This window comes from Martes martes (assembly GCF_963455335.1).
Source record: "Martes martes genome assembly, chromosome: 9".
NCBI lineage: Eukaryota > Metazoa > Chordata > Mammalia > Carnivora > Mustelidae > Martes > Martes martes.
Window position 1 is genome coordinate 30,798,973 of NC_137896.1, and position 25,431 is coordinate 30,824,403.

Genomic DNA, 25,431 nt, shown 5'->3' on the forward strand with positions numbered 1-25,431 from the left:
CTAAGCTCTCGGGCCACATCGGCCAGGCAGTCACCCAGCCCTACTAGTTCCTGTGCTCCCCTCCCCACGGACCTCAGCTCCCGACCACGGCAGCGAGAAAGCTACAGCACCGCGAACCTACGGCTCCCCGCAACCCCACGGTGCCTAACGCTAGGCTCCTCCTGCTACCGCCGGGGGCGCTGGGAAGGCCAGCGCCGACGGTGTCGCAAAAGCGTCGCGAAGGCGTCGTCCTTGGCGGCTCCGGGCCACCTGTATAAGCAAAGCGTGCGGGCGTTTGAAAACTGCTATGGAGGCGGCTGAGCTTCCCCGACGTTGTGGGCACTCTATGGAGAGGCGGCTCGCCGGTGCCCCAGGCTGCTGAGCTCTCGCCGCCTGTGTCCTCGCGGCGCGGCGGCAGGGCCATGTTGGCTTCGCGCGTGGCCCGCGGCTCGTGGGGGTTCCTTCGCAGCGCGGCATGGGCGCCAGGGGTGCGGCCGGGCAAGGGGCGCGCCCGCGGGGCTCTGCTGCGCTCGGTGCCTGGCTGCCTAGGCTGCCTGGTGGAGCGCTGGTGGCTGCGCCCCGCCGCGCTCGGTCTGCGGCTGCCTGGGGCCAGCCCACGGGGCCACTGCTCCGGCGCGGGGAAGGCGACTCCCGGGCCCGCAGCCGGAGGGGACGCCGCCGCGGAGGCCCGGGGCGGCCGATGGGGCCAGGCGAGCTCCACCAGCCTGGTATGTACCGAAGAGACGGCGGAGGGGCAACCCTGGGTCGGGATCGCGGGCCCTCACGGAGGTCGGACTTGGAGGAAAATAACGTGCTCTGACTGCCCCAAGTCAGACATTTCCGTTCCAGAACTTGTAAACCGTTCCCTGAAGAGGAGTAACGGGCAGGTCATTCAGTTGGGATGAATTTCAGAGGTGCCAGCTGAGTCCACCTTTAGTCTCGGCGGTCAAGTTAGAATTCCTCCTTCCCTACCTCCTTTCTGTCCGCACCTTAAGCGGGATCGGCCACAGGATATTGCATTGGTAAAAATAGCCTTCACTTGTCTTATTAAGTCTGTTTTTAATTCTCGGAACCCATTCCCCAATGTTTAGGGCAAGTCAGTAGGAATCTTTAGAAAAGTATACAAGCCTTTTGGCTTGTGCAGGTTTGGTTCACTATCATTTGACCTTTGGTAACCTTATGTATTACAAGATGAAGGATAATTAAATAATCGTAATTAAAGGATTCTTTAACCTCTAATTATAGAAGAAGATTACAACTCTCTTTTTGAGGTAATGGAACGAAATATTTGTCCGCTTACCTTTTGAAATACTGCCCAAGCAGAAGACACCAGAGCATGAATGTGGGAGAGCTTTTGATGTCATGTTAGCAAGGCTCATGCAATTATTACATCTTCAATTGTTATGTCTTCAGTGGGCCCTGTACTGCTTTCATCAGTTGTACAGCATGGGTTGAGGTGGCCACATCCTGGCCGGGGTCTCAGCTCCACTAATAGCTAAAGTATGTCGGGGTTTGAATGCTGGATGCTTTGAGGTTGCCATATGGTGGCTGAAGTCCTTCCCAGAGCGGCAGTAGTTGGTCGAGTATGCCACAGGTTATCTGGTTGGGTAATCTGAGATTAGCTCTCTTAATTGTAATTTAGAAACTTTTGCAAATGTAATGATTAGAAATTAATGAGGTACTTTAAAATATTTTATGTGGAGCTAAAAAGAACTCTCTTTCACTGTTCCAACAACAGTATAGTTCTGTTGATTAATTCGCCAAATGAAATGATCTGACTGTTTGCAACTTTGTCTTTAATTTTGCCCTGTGGGTATTTCTGACATTAATTTTGGGACTCTCTTTTGACCTTTTGTTTTGTGATTCCTTTTTCTCAGTCGTGAGCTCCCCCCCCCCCCCGAGTTGCTGTAATATTGGATCAGTGTTTGACTTATTTGGTACCACATTATGGTAAACAGACTTATCTTTTTTCTCTGGGTTCTGAAACACTCTGACCTTTGAACTTGAATTTGGAATATGTTCCCAAAATTTTCCCATTTCATTACATAATGTGTTCTACTTTCAATAAAGGGTCCTTGAGAAGAGGTTTGTACTGCTTCTTGTTTGGTGATTTGTTTCTGGAGAATTTTGTAGCTTTCAATGGCAGTATTCTGCCATAACGACCCCATTCTCTTTTCAAATTAAGGTGAACATTTCTTACCAGTTTGTTTGTAAACACAGATTTAGTATCTTCAGAGAACTGCTTTTTTTAATGGGACAGTTCATGGAATTTTAAAAGATTTCTTTAGAAATGGAAACTGTCACTGTTTTAAAAAATCAAAGTTAAGGTTCAGATTAATTGGTTACTAATTAAGAGTAGAGTTAGTCTTGTGAGGAGATAGTCCCATGGGGTAGGAGTTGGCAACCTTCACCAGTAGAGAAAAAGTCCAGGCTTTAGGGAGACGTTTTCTTGGTATTATTTCTGTATCCTGTTGGGCAGGGTATCTTAGCTCCACTAGGGTGGGGCTTTTTAAAGTTGAAATATTCTCATGCAACAGATTTTGTTTGGCAAGTAAGTAATGTTCTTCATAGTAGCTGCCAAAGAGCCTTTTTGTTAGTGCCAACTTCAAACAGCTTGGCTCCAAATGAAGTTTTAAGGAATATTAAAGCCCTCAGATTCTTGGTGGAAATTTTAACATTTCATTTTCATGGCTGTTTTGAACAGATTTACGTGATTTCTCTTTATTTCCTAAAGGTCTCAATCCCTATTTCTATCCCCATTTTCTTCCAGCAATTATCCATTCAGTGATGAGATCATGGAATTTTTTTTCCCTCTTCATCATATGTCCATATACTGTATAGCATATAGCCTTCTTTTGATGGGTATGTGCAGGGGAGGGAGGGAAGTTATTTGCTAAGCATTTTAGGCCAAAATGCCTAGGGTTGATAATTTGGCTTGTTTTTGTTTGTTTGTTTTCCCCTGACACTTCCTTTAGGCTGTCTACTTAAAGTATAAGATCTTTTTGAAGTTATACTGTTAAAAGCAGAGTGTTGTAAGGTTTGAATTCTTTTTTTTTTTTTTTTTTTTTTAAAGATTTTATTTATTTATTTGACAGACAGATCACAAGTAGGCAGAGAGGCAGGCAGAGGAGAAGGGAGGAAGCAGGCTCCCTGCTGAGCAGAGAGCCCGATGCGGGGCTCGATCCCAGGACGCTGGGATCATGACCTGAGCCGAAGGCAGCGGCTTTAACCCACTGAGCCACCCAGGTGCCCCGTAAGGTTTGAATTCTAATCCTGAAGTCCTATATTAAAGCCTTCACCTATATGGTAAATAATACATATTTGTTCTTTTCTCTCTTTAGGAAATTGTGTGTGTACGTACACATACACACACTCTACATATAGCAGACACTTTACTGTATGGGCATATGACATATCTTCTGTATTTCTGACAGTTTTAGAGCTATGGTCTGTAAACAACAGAATGGATTTTAAAAGTCAAAGTATTAAATTTAAAGTTTATATAGTTTTTGACTCCTAAGTTGGTATAATATGTAATATGTAATATTTCCTAATATAGTTAAAGTATGAATTCCTAGCATTTAATTTAAATTTTGTTGTCTTTGTGTTTCAGTATGAAAACCCATGGACAATCCCAAATATGTTGTCAATGACAAGAATTGGCTTGGCCCCAGTTTTGGGCTATTTGATTATTGAAGAGGATTTTAATATTGCACTAGGAGTTTTTGCTTTAGCTGGGCTAACTGATTTGGTAAGTTGTAAATGTACTCCCCCTGTTTTGCTCTCCTTTCAAATCCCAGGGTCTCTGGTACACTGAAATAGCACAGACTTAGTCTGCTTTTTCCTGGAAGGAAATCCTCAAGATGCATCTGACCCAGTACTTTGTATAAGGACTTGTCTTTAACGTCTGTGTGGAACTCTTTATTTTTTAAGTGATCTAAGGAAGGAAGTGAAAGTTATTGGGAGGCGTATGAGGAGTGCTTTTTACTCTTGGTTTTTAACTTTTTTGTTAAAGAAAAACCCTTAGAAATTCCCAAGAAGCCAAGTATTTGCTTTAGGGATAGAAATAAAGGAGAGAAGTTATGAGACTATTTTTCTGTTTATTGTAATAGAAATACTCCGATCTTTAACAACAGTTGGTTTGGCTGGTGGGGGGGTGGAAACAGTGGGTCAGTTATTGTGACCAGGGAGGGAGCTTGTAGAGGTCAGAGCTCTACTCAGGTTTATGCTGGTGGGAGGCTATAAGCATCCACACAGATTTGGTTTCTGATCCCTGCTCTGCAATGTCTGTCTGACTAACCCAGCAGAAAATCCTGCCCTGGGCCAGGGATTAGGCATCCTTCCTTCTTCCACTCCCCCAGTAGATGGACAGATGAAAAAATAGCCCTTTTATATCACTGTGTCAGTTTCAGAGGAGGGAAGGATTTATTCGGGTTATATCAAATTAGAACTTGGAAAATAATTTTATAACGGAAGGCAGCATATGTGTGAAATAGTCTTTTGTGGACTGACCAGCCATCAGCATGTGTGACATTACTTGTATTTATCACCCACCTTGTTGCATAAGGGATTTAAAATGACTTTTAAAATTACACGTCCTACAAAAACGCAGTTGAGGAAAGTGGTGGAAAGATAGAGGAGAACTTTAAGATCAGGGCAGAGTTCGCATGTAGAAATAAATACATTATATCCTCATACAAGCCTGGTCTGAGATCTGTGTGAGCACCCAGACAAGCAATAATGATTTGGTGCCTCTTCAGACTGATTTGTGTTTGGAAAGTATAGCTTGATACTTATTTAGTGAGAGTGAAGATAAACTAATTTTCTATAAATAACAGTTGTATAGTATCTGTAATGTCACCTACTCCATTTGAGGTTCACAGACACAAAATTCCACCTGCCCATTAGCAACTGGTGAACAATATAGGATTAAGTGAAGAATTTGCAGGGTAAACAAAGGAAGACATTTGCATTATATAGCATTTCCAAATAAGCATCTCAGAATGGTTCCCACTTTTTTTTTTTCAGAGTTTAGCTCCTATTTGTCACTATTTCTCCCCATTCTCACAATTTCTTTCTTTCTTTTCTCTCTCTTTTTTTTTCTTTTTGTCCTTGCTTTTATCTCTGTAGCCTGAAGGTCTCTACTCAGACACACTCCAGGTCTGTCAAAGGACGTTATATTGATAATGGATTTTTTTTAATGTAAAAAGATCTTTTTTTAGTTACTGGATTTGCTCTTCTTTTGCTCATACCTTTTTTTAGCTGCCACATGAGATTGCAGTATTCACTGAACTCAGGCCTCATTTACATTTTTCTAAATATACAGTGTATGTGAAAACCTGAGCTATCTGGAACCATATTTCACATTTACTTCATGGAGGTTTTGGTGCCTCTGGATTGGCCACTGGGCAGATAGTGGGAGTCGCGGGGAATTTAAGCAGGGGAATGACAAGGCCTGATTGATTTTGTATATGGGAAATAGGTTGTAGGAAGGCAAGAATGGAAGCAGAGAGGCTGGTTAGGAGGCTTACAGTTACCTAGGGGAGTGGCAGTGGTAGTAACTTGGTCTGGGTGGGAGTTTGGAGAGAAATGAGTGAGTTGGGATATGTTTTGAAGATTGAGTTGATATGTCAGTGGATTGCATATGTGCAGTGAGAGAAATACATCTGAAAGGCTGTACTTTTTGCTTTCTTTTCAACAACTAGTGCATGATGGTAACAATTACTGTGATGAGCAACACTCAGAGTAGGACAGAATAGGAAAGTACCAAGAGTTGTGCCTGTCAACGTAAAGGTAATCAGTTGGGTAGTAGTAGTTTGGAGTTGGAAGAAGTCAGGGTTAGAGATAAATTTGAGAGTTATCAGCATATGAATGGTTAAGTCTAGGTGAAGTGATTTTTGGCTGGGTTAAAGAAGAGAAGGGGTCAGAGAAATGAGCAGTAGGTGAAGCAATAGAAAAGGAGCCCGTGAAGGACACTGAGAAAGAAGAGCTGGTGAGAAAGGAAGAAAATTAGGCCATCAGGTGTCCCAAAAGTTAAGTGAAGACAGTGCTTCAATTGTGTTGAGGTCAAGTATGCTAAAAATGTTGAATTCATTGGTGATCTTCATGAGCACCATCTCTAGAGGAGTGGGGACAGTCAGAGTGGTTTGGCGACAAATGTGAGGTATGATGACAATACACATTGCTTTGAGAAGGTTTTGCTTTATAGGGGTATAGAGAAGTAGGGTCAAGGAAGGTAGTACTGGGGAAATTTTTGTTGTTAATTACCTGGTTAATTAAGTGACCAGACAGAAAGGAGGAGATTGATGATGCAAGAGAGATGGGGGAGAAGAGAGGCAAATCAGAGAAGGTGAGAGGGCCAAGGATCATGAATCAGGGAAGGCAGAGAATGTGTCTGGGTACATCAGGTAGGTGGTGGATTTGTGGGTGGGACTATAAGGGAGTGCTAACAATCTGTTTCTGGTTTTCAAGGAAAGTATAGATATGATCATGAGTTAGAGTGAGAGGCTTTGGGAGTGAAGGAGGAGTAGGCTTGAAGTGTGAGCAGACAGTGTGAAAAGAAAAGATAAACAGGCAGGTGTGGGATTGCCAGGCAGTACTGAGCGCCCATGGGAGATTTATGATTCCGAATTTGAAGTGAGACCAGTTTAGCCCACTTACGTGTTCTCGAGCAGTGGTCAGTTGATTAGGTGCAGGCCTGGAGAAAGTACATGGATGGTTTTGTGTAAGGGTGGACAGAGAGTGAAGTGAGAGAGTTACAGATGTCTGCAAAGGAGCGGTGATGTTGGTCACCTTGGAATCTAATGTAGGTAGAAGAACAGGGAGGACCAGACTGGAATGCTAGTGAAAAAGTGGAGGGTTAAGTTCCTTGAGATCAAAAGCTGAACTGAAACCTGAATCTTCCAAGGCCCCAGTGCCCAGTTCTAGACATTGTTACATGTAGTATATTTACATGTATATTTCTTTCAGTGGCTGAAGTAAAAGCTAGTAACTGCTTTTTTTTCCTTGAGGATTTACTGAGTACTAAATAGTATTAATTCCATTATGTGCTGAAGACAATAAACCCTTTGAGGTAGGTTATACAGATGAGGAAAGGGAAGCTTGGGCTAAATAATTTCCTCAAGGTCACATAGTAAAGGGCTGAGCCAGGACTTGAACCAGTTATGTTCTGCTTCCAAAGAGGAAGTTGTTAACCATAGACCTCTAACTCACTCACTGGAGTACTTGAGATACAGAGGACTTATTTATCCTTTAAAATGTACATGTTAAATTATGTCTAAGTTAATTTCTCCTTGGTTCTTTGTCCTTGGAAATAGGACTGGAAAATTCAAACATTTGTTGAAGCTTGAAATTAAAGAAAGTGAATGAAAGCCAGGTAGAGACTTGGAAAGCCAGAAAATAACCTCCCTTATTTAATGGGAGTAGGTGATAGATAGTTGGTTTCAATTCATCTTGTGGCCCCAGGGTAATCAGATCTTTCCATTTCTCAAATGAAATTAGAGATCTGGACTTTTGTGGTAAGACTTGAATATTTAAATATTGGCAACTAATTTATGGTTTTGAAAGCTCTGGACAGGTTAAGCAAAAAGCTGCATGCAGGCCCCATTTGGCCCATTGATAACCATGTATGACCTCTGCTTTAAAATATGATTGGCTTCCAGGAATAGTGAGTAAGTAATTTTCATATGAAGATTTTTAAGTAGGCCAGGTACAGAGGTTTGATTTTTTTTTTTTTTTTAAGATTTATTTATTTTAGAGGAGAGAGAAAGCACACACATACAGGTGAGGCGGGAGGGACAGAGGGAGAGAGTCTTACTAAGCAGATTCCCTGCTGAATGTGGAGCTGAATGCGGAGCCCGATACAGGGCTGGGATCGCATGACCCGTGAGATCATGACCTGAGCCAAAAACCAAAAGCTGGACACTGAACCAGCTGAGCCACCCAGGCGCCCCTGAGGATTGAGTTTTTTATTCACATACAGTCAAACATGGAATTAACAGTTGCACTAAACAAAAAATAACAGTGAGAACTGTTGTGTTGGTTCTTATCATAGAAAAGTAGGTAGGAGTGAAATTCGAAGTCTTAGAGTTAACAGGTAGTCCTTGCAAGCAAAAGCAGCTATTTTGGCTGTAGTGAAATAACCCAAGGCTCAAAGGAGTGGCTGCCAGTCCGTGTTCTGTCCACCATGCTTTCTATGGCTTTGTTGGGGGTCCTTTAAATCTCTAAGTTTGTGTTTGGATTCAACCCACAACAGGGCCTTATGAAAATAAAAGAAATACCGGAAGGCCTTGAGAAAGAAAAGTACTGTAGAAAAGTGAAATTGTTTTTAGACCAAACCAGTGAAAGAATGAGAAGGTTTGAGGGTAAGAAACAGAAGAGGTTTTATTAACATTTTATGAAAATATACTTGTTATTCTGGTATCTATTAACCTTCAAGATATCTACTCTGTATCTATTATGACAATTGTTTTAAAAAAAACTTCTATTTTCAGTTGGATGGATTTATTGCTCGAAACTGGGCCAATCAAAAATCAGCTTTGGGAAGTGCTCTTGATCCACTTGCTGATAAAATACTTATCAGTATCTTATATGTTAGCTTGACCTATGCAGATCTTATTCCAGGTAAGAATGCCATCCTGCGTGCTTTTAAATAGCATAGGGAAGAATGACATTAGTCAGTTTAGAACTTCTCTTGATTGAGAGACAAACAATTTTTGTTTTAAAAATACATTTTTCAACTTTAAACTGTTTCCCTAATTTTAAACCATTGAACTGTTTTGCTTGTCAAGCTGTTATTTTACTTTAGAATTTATGTTCTTGTTTTATTAGTAGAATCTGTTGTTTTAGATTGTCTGAAGTTAAATTTAAGCAAATATTATTTTGCATTGCTAATTCATATTAGTTTAGAATTTTTTGAAATGGTATTTTATATTCTTACTTAGTGCCTGGTTTTTGAAAGCAATGTAAAGTTTTCTTAAGTCTGTTGCTTATTTAGTACAGTTTAATCATAAAAAAAAGAGAGCTCTGAAATCCTGAAAATGTTTATAAAATTTCACATTACTAGTTTTACTTAGACCTTGTTATGCAACTTCAAATCATATATATATATACATATATATATATAATATGTATAGTTTTTACATTATCTGAATACTCTTTCTAACTAAATTTTACGATCTTTTGCTTTTTATTTTGCATGCATTTTTCTGGTTGTTCATTTTCTACTTAAGCTGTATTTGTTAATTTTTCTCCCTTGGTTTAGATTAAACTGTTAATTTCCAAGTGTTAGAAATAGAATCCGAGAATAAAGCAAACATTGCCACATGGTCTTTCCATAGCATGTTGTTATTGCCATTTGATAGGAAGAAGTATAATGGCATTTCAGTCTAGTGTAGTCTTCTCAATCTAGAGGCTCTTTATCTCTTTTATTTGTAGGCTTTTAAATTCCCCTGCCAAATTAAAAAATAAACTGGATTAATGTTTATGTTTATGTGTTTCTTTGAAAGTCAGAATTTTGGTCTATATATGGTTGGGGATGTTGAAGGGGCAGGATTACTCTCATTCTAATATAATTTGTGGAGGGGAAAGGAACCTAAGCAACATTCTGTTGATTTTTTTCAAGATCCAGATGATCTTGTATCTGTGTGCATGTGTGCACGTACTTTCATGCCTCCAATTTTTTAGAGTTATTTTGTATTTTGTTGTATTACTTTACAAAGGTTGACCAGATGTTTCCCTTTTGAACAAAGAAATTGTATCCAGGTTTTAGTATAATAGATAATGTTCCTGTGAGATTTACCTGAATAATTGGTATATGTTGTTTTGTAAGCTGAAAATTCTTTTTTGCTGTTATTCTGGGAATTTCTGTTGTCTCTCTTCTGTGTTGGGTCTATTTGTCCAAGTTTCCGTGGCTTCCTTGTTGAGAGTTTCCTTTTGGTGGAGTGCAACCTTTTCTTGTTTCCTGTATAAGAATGTAGTGTGGCAACCAGAGTTTCAGAGGTCCACGATGTCTTTATTCTATCCTCCATACTTGATTGAGATTTTAATTGGGCATAATTTTCAATTGCAGATCATTTTCACTCAGAATTTTGAAGACCCTGTTCTGTAGACTTCCAGATTCCATCTTGCTGTTGAGATGTCTCATGCCATTCTGATACCTTTTCCTATATGTGATTATTTTTTGTATTGGAAAGTTTTTAGGATTTTTTGTTTGTTTTCATTTTTTCTAGTTGATATTTTAGAAAAAAGTTATCTCCTAAAAATTAATTTTCTAGCTATTTCTGCGGGTATCACATTATCCCAGCACTTTTTAAAAACAGATTTTTTTCTTTCTTTTTCCTTTCTTTTCTTTTCTTTTCTTTTCTTTTCTTTTCTTTTCTTTTCTTTTGAGAGAGGGCAAGCAGGGGGAGGGGCAAAGAGAGAGGAACAAGGGGATTCTTGTGTGTGGGAGCCCAGATTGGGGCTCAGTTCCACAACCCTGAGATACCACCCAAGCCAAAACCAAGAGTCAGACACTTTCATCGACTGAGCCACCCAGGTGCCCCATCCCAGCATTTTTTATGGAAAAGTCTGTACTTTCCACGCTCACTGCAATGTCCGTATATACATGGGTCCGTTTCTGGGTTGTCTTAGTTCCCCATTGATTTGTCTGTTTTTATACTAATACCATCCTTAATTGTTACTGCTTTGCTAAAAGTCTTAATACCTGGTAGAGGAAGTCCTTCCACCTTTGATGTTCTTACCCCTTTCCATTTTGTGTGTAAATTTTATTTTTTTCATGTATTTTATATTTATTTATTTAAGTAATCTCTACACCCAATATGGAGCTCAAACTCAGGACCCTGAGATCGGGAGCCCCATGTTCTACCAGCTGAGCCAGCCAGGCGCCCCTTATATGTAAATGTTAGAATCAGCTTTTCAAGTTCCCCCAGAAAAGCCTGTTGGAATTTTAATTGGGATTGCATTGAGTCTGTAGCTCGATTTGAAAGAATTAATTATCTTTATAATATTGATCTTCCAGTCCATGAGCATGATATATCTACTCTATTTAGTCTTTTTAAAATGTCACAATGTTACTAGTTTTCTTCAGAGAGGTAATGAACAATTTTTTATTAGATTTATTACATGGTATTTATTACTTGGTAATTTTGATGCTTTTCTAAATGGTAGCTTTTTACTATTTCATTTTGTAATAACTAAAATCAGTTCTATTTCTGTTGTTGATTTTTGTGCTAGCAAAACTTGTTAAACTCTTATTCTCGGGGTGCCTGGGTAGCTTAGTCAGTTAACATCTTCAGCTGAGCCTTCAGCTCAGGTCATGATCCTGGGATTCTGGGATCGAGCCCCATGTCGGGCTTCCCTGCTCATTGGGGAGTCTGCTTCTCCCACTCCCTCTGCCCCTCTCCCCCCATTCCTGCTCTCTCTATCAAATAAAATATTTTTATTTTTTATTTTTTTTTTTTTAAAGATTTTATTTATTTATTTGACAGACAGATCACAAGTAGGCAGAGAGGCAGGCAGAGAGAGAAGGGAGGAAGCAGGCTCCCTGCTGAGCAGAGAGCCCGATGCGGGGCTCGATCCCAGGACGCCGGGATCATGACCTGAGCCGAAGGCAGCGGCTTTAACCCACTGAGCCACCCAGGCGCCCCCAAATAAAATATTTTTAAAACCTCTTACTCTAATAATGTAAATTCTCTTGGATTTTCTACATCCTCAATTATGTATTGTCTGTAATTAATGATAGTGTATTTCTTCTTTTCCAGTTCTTTTACCTTTTCTTTTCCTTGCTTTTCCATACTGCGCAGTACAGTGTTGAATAGGAATGGTGTCTGTGTTTTGTTTCCAGTTTGAAAAGGAAAGTTACCAACATTTCACTATTAAATAAGACATTTCCTATAGGGTTATATAGATATTTTCAGGTTACAGAAGTTCACTTCTGTTGGGAGTTTGCTAAGAGTTTTTATTATAATTAGATATTGAATTTTATCAAATTCTTTTTCTTCATGTATTAGTCATTTATTTTCTTTTTTAAGTTCTTAATGTGTTATGAATTACATTCTTGATTTTCTAATGTTAAATCAACATGAAATTCCTGGTATAAATCTGATTTGCTCATGATAGATTATGAAAATATTGCTAAATTTAGTTTCTAATATTTTGTTGAAGATTTTGTATCAGTACTTACAAGATTGGTTTGCAGTTTTTTTCTCTGATTATCCAACAAGGATATATTAGGTTTTACTATTAAATTTAGTATATGTGCTGCCGAAGCGAGCACAAGTTTTACTATTAAATTTATACTGATCACATAATAAGAGTTAGGAAGTCTAGGGTTTTCCCCCCCATTCTTGGGAGGTGTTTGTGTGAAATTGCAATATTCCTTCTTTAAATGTTTGGTAGAACTTATTGAAGCACTGAGGACTGGAGTTTAGGAAAGAGTTTTCAAATAGGTGATTCATTTTTTTTGTTATAGGATGATTCAGATTTTCTGGCTCATCTTTTGTCTGTTTGGTAAGTTGTGGTGTTTATCTAAGACCTTGTCCATTACAACATTTATGAAGATTTACCATTAACTCTTTATGGTATCCACATTAACTTTTTGATGTCCTTAGGATATGTAGCAGTGCTGTCCCCCTTTTCATCCTGATTATTAGTTATTTGTCCCTTCTTTGTTTTTTTCCCTTGAATTGTCTTAACAGAGGTGTATCAGTTTTATGAATCTTTTCAAAGAACCAACTTGGGGCTTTGTCTGATATGCTTTCCACTTCATTAAATCTTGCTCTTTTATATCTTTCTCCAGGTTTCCCTTGCTGTTCTTTTTCCAAGTTCTTTAGATCGGTTCTGTTTAGTAGAAATATAATGGGAGCCATATATGTAATTTAAAATTTTCTAGTAGCTATATTGAAAATAAAAGGGAACAGGTGAAAATAATTTTAATAACATTTAACCTACTAAATCAAAAATATTATCATTTCAGTGTGTAATCCATAAAAAATTAGTGAGTTTTTCCTCATACTATGCTCTCAAAAGCGTAGTTTTCATTTTACAGCATCTCTCATTCAGACCAGCCACATTTCAGGTGCTTTATTTTCCCATGTGGCTAGTGGCTGTTGTATTGAACAGCACAGCTGTAGATGAATATTTAACTCATTCCTTTCAGCTTTTCTAAAGTTAGCATTTAGGGCTGTACATTTTGTCTTAAGTATCCCTTTCACTGAATCTCCTGTGTCAATAGAAGTATTTTTGCCATTATTGAGTTCAAAATATTCTGTTTCCATTATAATTCTTTCTTTGACTTAGGGGGGTTAATAAAAATTTATTTCTTAATTTGTGAGTTTTTCTAGGTATGTTTTTATTACTAATGTCAAGCATAATTACCTTATATCCAGAGAACATGCTCCGATTTTAGCCCTTCAAGCGAGTATAGGGTCTTTTTTTTTTTTTTTTTAAGATTTTATTTATTTGACAGAAAGAGTGAGAGTGGGGCATCTGGGTAGCTCAGTCGTTAAGCATCTGCCTTCGGCTTGGGTCATGATCTCAGGGTCCTGGGATTGAGCCCCACATCGGGCTCCCTGCTCTATGGAAGGCCTGCTTCTCCCTCTCCCACTCCTCCTGCTTATGTTCCTTCTCTCACTGTGTCTCTCTCTGTCAAATAAATAAATAAAATCTAAAAAAAAAAAAAAAGAAAGAGTGAGACTGAGAGAGTACAAGCAGGGAGAGCGGCAGGCAGAGGGAGATGGAGAAGCAGGTTCCCTCCGAGCAAGGAGCCAGACCTGGGGCTCCATCCCAGGACCTCCTGAGCTAAAGGCAGATGCTCAACTGACTGAGCGCCACCCAGATGCCCCTACAGTCAAATTTTATAAACATTTTACATGTGCTTCAAATGAATTTTTAAAGTTGTAGTGGTTCGGTGTGATGTTCTGTATGTATCCATTTGGTCAAATTTTAAATCCTGATATTTAAATCTTTACTGAGTTCTTTTTTGTTTGGTCTGCTTGTTTGTCAGTTACTGAGAGTAGGTTAGTTTCCTTTGTGTTTAGTTTTCCATTATTTTTCTTTGTAGTCTGATATTTGCTTTGTGTCTTTTGAAATCCTGCTGTTAAGTGTATATAAATTAGATTTTTTTGTCTTTTTGATAAATTGAATGTTTTATTATGAAGTGTGACCCTCCATATCTTCAATAATGATCAAGTCAGCGTTTGCCTGATGGATAAATCACTTTCAGTTTCTCTGTGTCTTTATATTTTAGATATTTCTTGTAAATAGCATGAAGATAGTTGGGATTTCTTTTTTTTTTGGGAGGGGGGTTCTTTCTTTTTATCCAGTCTAAAAATATTTTATCTTTCTGCTGGAACATTGAATCCATTAACATTTACTGTGATTACTAATATTTGTATAACAGTCTTCCATTTTATGTGTTTCATTTGGCTCATATGTGCTTTTTTACATCTGTATAGATTTTTTATCATCGTACTTGTTTTCCCTGTGTGCCAGTTTGGCTGTGTTATATTCTGTTTCCATTTGGTTTTTCTTAAAATTATTCATCCTTATCAAAGTTTGGTGCTTGACCTGCATTTACTCCTTTCTCAACTTTGGTTATTGTTGCCGTACTTTAATTTTATATACTTCTTAAACCCACATGGTATTGTTTTAATAGTGTTCATTTAGATGTATCTTCTAATTTAATTTTTTCTGGCTTACATTGTTTGGTGTATCTTAAACCCTTTCATCTGGGATCACTTTCCTTTTATCTGAAGTACATCTTTAGAAATCCTTTTAATATCATCAACTGGTGGTACAATCTTATTTTTATTTGTCTGAAAATAATTTTATTTTGCCTTTATCCTTTTGTATTATGAGATCATTTTATTCTTTTGTATGTGTGAGGATATTAAGTTCTACACTCCTAGCAGATTTCAATTAATACAATACAGTGTAATCAACTACAGTCACCGTATGATACATTAGATCCTCAGACTTTACTGATCTTAAAAGTGAAAGTTAGCATGCTTTTATCAACCTCTCCCTGTTTCTCCCATCCTCCAGCTTCTGGCAGCCACTTTTTTACTTGCTATTTCTATTTCAACTTCTATTTTATTTTTATTATTTTTTAAATTTTACATATAAAGGATACTGGGCAGTATATGTCTTTCCCTGATTTTGCCTTTGTTCTGGAGGGATATTTTTATTGAGTTTAGAAGTCTGGGTTGGTAGTCATTTCTGCACATTTAACATATCATTCAATTTTCATGTTTGTTGTAGGTATAAAAGAAATGACCTGCTAATCCATTTCTTTTTTGAAGTTAACTGTTTTTACTCTGGCTGCTTTTAAGATTTTCTCTTTGTCTTTGGGGTTTTCTTCAGTTTCATAGTAATATATCTTGGTATGAGTTTCTTTATTCTTATTTTATTTTATTATTATTATTTTTTATTAACATATAATGTATTATTTGCTTCAGGGGTACAGGTCTGTGAATCATCAGTCTTACACAATTCATAGCACTCACCATATCACATACCCTCCCCCATGTCCATCACCCAGCCACCCTGTCCCTCCCCCACCACCTCCCAGCAACCCTCAGTTTTTTCCTGAGATTAAGTCTCATATGGTTTGTCTCCCTCCCCAGTCCCATCTTGTTTCATTTTTTTCCCTCCCTTCCCCCCATGACCCCCTCTCCTGCCTCTCAAATTCCTCATATCAGAGAGATCATATGGTAATTGTCTTTCTCTGATTGACTTATTTCGCTTAGCATAATACCTTCTAGTTCCATCCACGTTGTTGCAAATGGCAGGATTTCGTTTTGGGTTTTTTTTTTATGGCTGCATAGTATTCCATTGTATATATATACCACATCTTCTTTATCCATTCATCTGTTGATGCCCCCTTTGGATCACTTTGATGTGAGTTTCTTTTTTATTTATCTTGCTTGGGATTTGTTGGGCTTTTTAAGATATCTTTAATCAGTTTGAATTAAAGTAGTTCTTATTAACAAATGTGAAACTGGGAAATTTGTCTTCTCTTCCCATTCTCTTTGTGACTTTGTCTTTTCATTCCTTCACTGTCATTTTAGGCAGGTTTTAGGGGGAGAGCTGTATATATGCTATCTTGCATCTTCTTACCTTTATACTGCCTGCATTTTTGTAAAAGTTCCATCCACCTTGATTTGAACAGTTTTGTTTCCTCAAGAGTAAGAACTGTGCTTTCTTCCTCAATTAGGATAATAAATAATTCTGCTTTTCTTCTTGCTCTCTATGGGAGGAGAGATAAGAATGAAAATAACTTATTTGGTTTGTTATATTTGTAGCAGTCTGGGATGTGAGTCTAAGTTAATTTGTACTTAGGTGCATTTGTTCTGCCTCATTTACTAAATAACGATTCTTTTCTGTATCTTGTATTATTTCTGGTTTACTGTATAGCAAATTCTTATTGCTGGTTTGAATCAATTTCTGTAATTATTCTGTTATTCTCAGTGAAATAACCTATGATATTGAAATGACCACTTGTGATATGTAAAAGTAACTTCGTTTTATTTATTTCTCTTGAATCCTAATAAAATTAGTCTGTAATGTGCCTCTTTGTTGCAGACATTGCCTATTTCAGATAGGGTTAGCAAGTAGGGAGGAAAACCTTAGAGCAATCCCTGACACATTTTACACCCTTCTACCCTCACTAACACACTGTTATATTCTGATAAGCAAAATGAAAGCTGTTTTAGCCCTGGAAGAAAAGAAAAGGGAAGGTTAGAGAGAAAGGAGGAGCAGTTAGAAAATGCAGAAGCCAGGGAACCCAATAAAATTGCCCAAAGAACCAAAGTAAAAACCTGTATGTATACTGTCAGTTGGCAGAGGCCTTCGAGACCACCTGGTGAGGCAGGGTCCCAGCCTGGCTGTGCATGTGAATCCCCCAGGGAGCTGTCATCTGTATTTCTGTGAATCTCTCCCAAGGTGATTCTGTGGTGGGCAGTTTGGAGAACACTTGATTTTTGTTAACTTTCCTTTCCTCCGCCAGGCTGTTACAGATGGTAAACGGAATCTGGAGGTGCTAATCATGACTCACATACCTGGGCTGGAGCCTCGCACTCTGGCCTGAGCATAGGCTGGGAATAGGTCTCCGGCTGTACTGCTTACTCTACTGTTGACTAGTGGTACAGTACTAGTACTGGCTGTACTACTCACTAACTGACAACCTTGGCCAGATTATATAATCTGCCTAAGGCTTGCTTTCCTTATTTGTAAAATGGCAATAATGATGTTCCCTATTTTGTGGAATCGATGTATAGATTAACTGACAATATGTATGAAATACTTATAACAGTGCCAGATACTCAATAAATGGTAGTGTGGGTGTTACTAGTTAGAAAAAGAACTCAAGGCTTTGCAGTGTATTGAATTGTCTCATCTCTTGCAGAAACTTCTTATTTAAGACTAAGTCCTAGTCTCTTTTCCCTTGTGATGATGAAATACACTAACAAGTGTTTCTTCTAAAGTTGTTTTTAGAAGGTTTACTCTATGTAATTTGCATGAGTGTGCTGCATCTTAAAATCTGATGGTTAGATTTTGCCAGCTAATGACTGCTGTAGAAAAATCTGTTTTACAGACACAGAAGTCTCCTAAAAATCATGGCTGTCTTGTTTTGTTACTTGGCTCATACAGCTGTATCTTCTGTGTACACCTCAAATGCCATTACTTGAGTGGTAGATAAGTGTTTTCTCTTTCAAATAGTCTTGTCATCCAGGACTAGGCCAAGGAGCTACACTTACATCATAGCCATAACCAACACAGATTTAAATTGTAATCTGTAAGTAGATTTTGCTCGAGTTGCAGAATGAATAAAATGTCAGAACTGGGTTATGGACATTGGGGAAGGTATGTTCTATGGTGAGTGCTGTGAAGTGTGTAAACCTGGCGATTCACAGACCTGTACCCCTGAAGTTAATAATACATTATATGTTAATAAAAATTTTTTTAAAAAAAATTTTTAAAAATTAAAAACAAAAAGGAATTTCAGAACTGGAGAGGACCATAAATATCATCTCAAAAGTAATTCATAAAAGAGCTGTTTGAAAGTATTGTGGAAGGGGGATACGCATGACCCTGTTATTTTAGTTTGAAACAATTTGTCAGGATTTTTTTCTTTTTCTTTTCTTTTATTTATTTTTTTTTTTAGGATTTTTTTCTTTTAAAAAAATTTTTTTTTCTACTAGAAGCAATATATTTTCATAGTTAAGACCTCCTGTAGTGTAGAAGGATGTGAAATGAAACAGGACCTCTGCCCTCCCATTGTTACTCAACAAGGGAGCAGCGATTCTTTGGGTATTAAATCTATATTTTGCTGGCTCTGGCTTTGGGGCCATTTTATAGAATCTTTTGGAGGGGGTGAGGAGGAGCAGAGGGAGAAGGAGAGAGAGAATCTTAAGCAGGCTCCAGGCTCAGCACAGAGCCCAACATGGGGCTCCATCGCATGACCTTGAGATCATGACTTGGAACTAAACTGAAGAGTTGGACTCTTAACCGACTTAGCCACCCAGGCACCCCCCTGCTATAGAATCTTAAGAATAATGAGAAAATTATCAACTGATTGGATTCTTTTTAAAATTAGAATTCATTGAATGAATGGGGCAGCAGAAAAAAAATAGCAGTTGCCTGGATAGGAACTGACCAGACAAGAATGAAAATATTTGTTTTTTTCACAAGTGTTACATACAGCAAATTTTACTGTTTGTAAAATAGCCTAGAATGTGGAAGCCATCAGAGCTCCAGAGTTGGCATAATAGTTTGAGTCTTCCAGTATCTTTTCCAGTCTCTACCATCTCATTAATTGCATGTAAGTATAGTGAGCATGGTGATCATTTTTCTAAATTCACAAGGCTGAGAGGTCACGAAAGAGATATGGGGGCTGAGTAGGGCTGACACTAATATTAATAACTACAGCTTAAAAATATGGGCAAGAAGGGAAAAAAGGCAAGAGGATTGACATTCTGAAAGGCAGACGTAGTCCTTCACTTGGTTTGAGGGTGGGTTAGAGAAGAATATAAAAATCAGCGTTTCACTATAAGGACCCTAAACCATCAATAAGTATTTATTTACAACGTTTTTACTTCTGTGAAATACCAGTTCATAAGGCTGAATGAGGTTTTATTTTATGTGTAATATCAGTAATTTTCAAAATCCCAATCAAAATTATTTTATATTTGATTTTCAGTTCCACTTACTTACATGATAATTTCAAGAGATGTAATGCTGATTGCTGCTGTTTTTTACGTCAGGTATCGAACTCTTCCAACACCGGTGAGTCTGTTAAAAAAAAAAAAATTCTTTTATTATTATTTATAACTTCACGTAAAAACAAAAAACAAAAAACCAGACCCACTCTATTATATCTTGAGGTTCACTTTATGGGAGTAATTTTTTTATGCTTTTTTCAAGAGTTTTTTAAAACCACACATAACTGTCATCTTGTTCTTTGAATCCCCCACAATGAATTGCCCTGTCCCTAGCAGCAAACTGTTAGGAATGTTTGTGTGACCAAGTCCCTCTGCTGCCTGATTTCACCTCAACCATGGATTGTCTGGAACTAGATTTTTATAAAATCACAGTTGTATAAACGTAGAATGGTTTGTTTGCATATTTGTTCATTGTTGTACAGATACTTGAGCACATAGGCCTAGCATAATCACCTCATCTTTTGGTTCTCAATCCAGAGAAAACAGCAGGATCTTATTCATTTCATGTTTTAGTCTGTGAAAGAAAATAGCAATAAGAGAGATTTATTGAGTTTATTTAGAAAACAGATGTCATCAGGCAGACTTCAGGATAGTTACTGTGTTAGAGTTTTCTAAGGATTGAGTAATCTACAAATTTTTTAAAAAATCTGTTTTCAGTAACCTGTGTATGATTTATGAGGAATATAAACACTGCTCATTTAGGGTGATAAAAGAAGATGCAGATAAAGGGCTTATCTAGCATAGAGCCAGGCATATGGTGAATATGCAGTAACTGTTAGCTACATATAATAACAAAATGTTTGTTTTAAACGTGAATGATAAATTGAATCAACTTTATCTTTTTGTCCTCTGCTAGCGAACACTTTCTAAGTATTTCAATCCTTGCTATGCCACCGCTAGGTTAAAACCAACCTTCATCAGCAAGGTAAGACACACACATCCTTTTAAGTTATTCCCTTGTAAATGTTTGTTATAATGAATATAAGCCTCAGTCTGCAGCAGCTGCCAGTGAGATTTATTTCAGTGTGCTGACTGTAGGAGATAGACAGTGAGGTCATTCACCCAGTTCTCTTGTCCTTTGAGCTTTTTTGGGTCCTTAGTATGTGCATATGTTTTGCATTGGTGGTCTGAGCTTTTAAGTGTCCGAAGGAGGTATTAGGGTCACTGTTTTGGGAAGGTGGATGAGGTGGAAATACAGTTGCGTCTTGATGAGCTATAGAGAAATTATGGAGGTTCCTTTCATTACCCTCCTTTCTGTGGGGAAAACCATAAAATCAGGCCCTTCGTTTTCACCACTGATGATTACGTGGAAAGGATAGGAAAACGTATTTACTAATAAACAACTCCTACTCTTAGTTGTCCGTCCTGTTTTCCAGAGCCCCAAGCCCCTTTCAGTACGGTAACTGTGCCAGTCTTTGCATAAAGAGAACACCATTAATGCCTCTCAAGGCACATTTGTTTTCCTAGTAGCCTTGATAAGTTTGTTGTTACCATCCTTTTGCCCTGTCCCTTGTGACAGTACTTTAACAGGTTAGGGACACAGATCATCTTTGGGACAAATGGATTGTTACTATTATACGTAAAACTCCCTGGGGTGGAGTTTATAGGGTTTTTGTTTTTCTGTTTTTCTTTAGATTCCAGTAACTTACATTTGTATCAAGCATAACAGAGTATAGCACTGCTTAGAAAGGAACTCAAAGAGGTGTAAGAAGTTCTTGAGACAATTTTATTATTTAATTTCTTAAAGATGAAGTGGAATCCTTGTCTTCTGGTTGCAGAATGGACGATAGGGGTGCTTCTGTGCACATGTCCCCCTGCTACATCCCTCACACCCTCTTCCCCAGTGCGCTTCTCAGGATGAGTAGGCAGTCTCCAGCACCTTTTTGGCTCTATTTTCTTCCTTCTGTTCTCCATGCTCTCTTGTAGGGTCAGAGAACATACGCCTTGCTTCCAGAGCCTATTCTCGTGGAGATGAATGCATTTCAATTTTCTGACCTCCTAGGGTTTGACATTTGGGCAAACCAAGGGCACTGGATGAAGGGCTAGAGAGTCTGGGTTCTGGGTTTGGCCCTGTAACCTGCTATGACTGCAGGCAAGTCACTTAGCTCATGACATTTTCACCCGTGAAGAGGTAGCTTTATTATTTCCATTCCACGAGGCTATTTTAACAGACAACTGAAAAAAGGCCAAGAACATTGCAACATTATTGAATTGCTGTGGAAATTCAAGGTAGTAGTATTTTCTGACAGATGCCCTTAGCCTCACTGTAAAGGGCACCTGTGCAGACAGATGAGCCAGTTAGTGAAGTTCCCCCTTGGTTGGGTGTGAATGCCAGCTTCTTTGGCAAGGCTATTCCAGCACCGGGCACGCCGAGGATGTCATGTTACCGCATGATGGGCTATGCCTTTGTCTCTTGAGCTTGAAACAGGATCTCCTTGGCACTGTTCAGTTATGCCTTTTTTTTTTTTTTTTTTTTAAGGTAAACACAGCAGTCCAATTAATCTTGGTGGCAGCTTCTTTGGCAGCTCCAGTTTTCAATTACGCTGACAGCATTTATCTTCAGATACTGTGGTAAGCTAAGTGTAAAATTACTCTCTGAGAATGTCAGCAAAATGGCTTATTGCGATGGTCTTAGAATTACTTGGTTCTTACCGTGTTTGAGGAGCACCAACTGGGTAAAGTTGGGGGCTATATTTTATGACTGATACTGTTCTAAAGTTTAGTACCATGCATGGGATATAGAAATTACAAGAGCTTTCATGCAAATTAAAAAGAAGGAGAGGTATAGATAAAGTATTGGGGTTTTGGAGGAGGGAAGGATACTTGATCCCGGGTAGGGAGAAGAGGGAAAGCTTCAGGGAGGAAGTGGCATTTGAGCAGGAGGCCTAGTCGGTTTATACAGGGAGAGACTGGAGGAGGCCACTGAGATGAAGGACGGACCCCAAGCAAGGTAGGGTGTAGGAGAGTGGGTAGGGGAAAGTGCATCCAGCCTAGTGGTGCAAGGGCATAATGGGAAGGAAACTTGAGAAAGGAGTTTGATTTTTATGTTACTATCCTTACTTATAGCTTTGAAATGTATCTCCTTGAAAATACGTCAAATTCAAACTGTCAGAGTCCAGATGCGCCACACTGAACTTGAAGCACCGTATTTTAGTGCACTTTAATTAAAGCCTTGTTTTATGCAGTCTGAGCCCAAAAATGGTTAGTTAACGAAAGTCAGGTTAGCTAAAGAAGTTTTAAAGATGATACACATGCTAAACATTTTATTTTCTAAAATATATGTGTACATTTTTTTCTGATTCATGCTACTCATTCTATTCATTTCTGTCTTTTGATAGAGGACCAATGCCCCTTTCTTTGAGTATCAGTCTAACTGGGAGTTTTCGCTTTCTTAACTAAACTACATCCATAATACAACCTCTCTGACTTTTTATTTTCTGTTTCTTTAAAGTGATATAAGAACTTAAGACATTTACAAAGCAATCTAAGTGTAGAAACTTTCTAGATTTTAACCATTTTTCTCTAGCCTTTCAACGATCATATTGCCTTTGACAGTAGTTCTTAGCAACTCACCTTGATTTATAAATTATTTCCAAAGTATTCCACTTAGTTTTCAGAAATAGCAGCTCTTCCTACATGTATGTTGCACTGGTTCAGGTGTGAATTTAGATGATCTAACTGACACAGACAGCTTTGGGATAAACAGAAACAGAGTCTCCATGACCTTCGCTCAGCTGGTGGAAGCAGACACACGGGTGCACCAAAAAGTAACCTGGTAGGCCACGAGCATTCAGCAAGCCATGAGCATCACTCATGGAACTTCCAAGAGAATCTGGTGAATCTAGCAGTTCACTTAAGGAAAAATCATTAAAAAAAAAAAAAAAAACAGATTTTATTTAAAATGACTCAGGTGCACGAATTCTGCAGGAAATAAAAGCCCAGCACCATCAGCAGCATGGAGCAGTGGAAAGAGCACAGGGCTCTGGACAGGGCTCAGTCAAGGTTCTGTGGCCCTCAGCAAAGTTCCCCGGGGCTCCGTCTGCTGCTCTGTAAGAGAAGGTTCTTGTGAACATAAAATGATGGCATAAGACACCTAGAATAACGGCTGGGTAAAGGTGACAATAGCTAGTATTATTTTTTTTGGGCTCGTTAACTAGATTCTGTGTGACAATATCTTAAAAGCAGCAGCTTTAGATTTCTGGAGCTAAAAAAAGAATCACACGCATGGCCTTTTTGCTTTTTAAGTAACTCTATTACATGTATTATTTGTGATTCTCATGGTCACTGTGTTTCAGACTTGACCACTAAACCTTTCTTTCTTTCTTCCAAAAAAGGTGTTTCACGGCTTTCACCACAGCTGCATCAGCTTACAGTTACTATCATTATGGTCGAAAAACTGTTCAGGTGATAAAAGGCAGATGAAAACCATCTATCATCATTAGCAAGGAAGCAATATACATCATTGGTGGCAGGGCAAGTGGAAATCTACAGGAGTTTCCGTAATACGGTGTTCAGCTTGAAAAAGGACTTGTCAGAACAAACCATGTCATCAAAATTTAAGTAATGTGCATTGAAAATAAGCTTGATCATGGGCATATGCAGAATTTCCAATGTATTTTTAAATACAAATAAAACTATAATTTAGAATTTTGTATCTTAGGGTTCTTGATTAATTTCTAAGGTACCAAATTATTCCAATTACCATCAGTCACTTTTTAATACATTTTTAAGAAACAGTCCAGAGCATGGAAACTAAAGAGATGCCACTTCTGTTCAACAGAGTTGAGATTGCTTACAAAGCACCAGGGAATTTACTGGGTTTAAGTATCTATTGGACACAACTTGGCTACACAGTTTTATGTTTGATTTTTAGAACTGTGTACACATTAATAGTTTGCGTGGTTACTATTTGATCATTTAGGATAATGACAATAGAGGTAGCTTAGTGACGGATGAAATAGACTTGTGAAGAGATTTAAAATGCAATAAGTTTTGAAAACAATAAGGTCACAGCAGAAGGTATTGAAGTTCAAGTTCAGTAGTCTTCCAGCCTCTCAGGTGCCTAACAGTCTGTGTATCAGGTTAGCAGGTGACATAGGGGGTTGAAATAGGAAAGCGTGGCCATTAGGCTGCACCAGCCAGGAGGCAGTGAGTTATATCCTGCCTTTCGCCGTTTCTAAGGTAGCAACGTTTGTATGATTTTGGAACCTATACTTACATGTTCTGTAAATAATAAGAAACTGTATATTTTTCAAAGGTTTTTTAAATTTTGGGGTATCTTTTGTTAAGATATTAAAGGAATAAAAGAGTTGGAAAAATGCCTTCAGTGCTGGTGGTCTGTTTAACATGCTGTGATCCTCACTGTTGAAGTTTTTTTATTCCTAAAGTCCATTCAAGTACATCACTTACACTTGCATTGTAAAAATCATTTGTTTGGGACCATCTGACTTAAAGTCCTTACTCTCACTCCACCGTCCTGTTTGGAAGGGTGGGAGACACGGAGAGAGTGACGAGGAAGACAATGGCTGTTGCTGGTTGCTTCCTCTTAACCGTGGAGGCCTCTTGCTGCCCACTGTGCTAGGTGTCCTGTGGAATTGTGCAGTGAGCGTATCTAAGATGTGTTAAATTAAGCTGTGTTAAATTAAGACGCAAAGTTATAAGCAAAATACATGCCTCTTGGTAGTGGCATCCTGGGATCAGCGTGCCCCTCTGTTGCATTCGTCCTGGCTTCCTTGTTCCCAGGCTTGAAATGCACTGAAGCCTGCAGCCAGGGACAGTGTCACTGAATCTGATGGAGGGTGTATAAGGGAAAAGGTGGATGACCTGTGGCTGGCCATTTTCCCCTTCTGGAACCCCCTGTGTAGTCTCATAGCTTGGGTGGCGGTTAGGCTGGAGGTGGAATTCCCACCGAAGAGGCACATTGAACACATGTTGGCACCAGTAAAGTGGGAGCACAAAGGTGTTTTAAAATGAGAGAAGAGAACTCAAGATAAAGTAATTATGGGAAAAAATTGGGATTTTGTACTTCGTTATGTTTATTTCCTGGTTCAGTGTTGATGCTATTTGGAGTTACTCATGTCTTGGGCTCGTAGTCTCTTTAGTATGAAGGTCTTAATCTGGCTCTGGTTAATAAACCTCAACCCTTAGAAAAATGGTACAAGTTTCTTGAGGGTTTTGGATATTGGACTATTTTACAATGTGAATTCTGCTAGTTTACAAAACACTGGAA

General features: G+C 38.6%; 1 protein-coding gene across 1 annotated transcript; it reads left to right on the forward strand.

Moving 5' to 3' along the window:
- The first annotated feature begins 224 nt into the window (after window positions 1–224).
- CRLS1 (cardiolipin synthase 1) lies at window positions 225–24,523 on the forward strand. The gene is made up of 7 exons (XM_080813101.1): window positions 225–707; window positions 3,593–3,730; window positions 8,472–8,601; window positions 19,181–19,266; window positions 20,059–20,127; window positions 21,682–21,773; window positions 23,537–24,523. The coding sequence occupies exons 1-7, from the start codon at window positions 402–404 to the stop codon at window positions 23,622–23,624; spliced, it is 909 nt and encodes a 302-aa protein (XP_080669227.1). The 5' UTR covers window positions 225–401; the 3' UTR covers window positions 23,625–24,523.
- The last annotated feature ends 908 nt before the right edge of the window (window positions 24,524–25,431 follow it).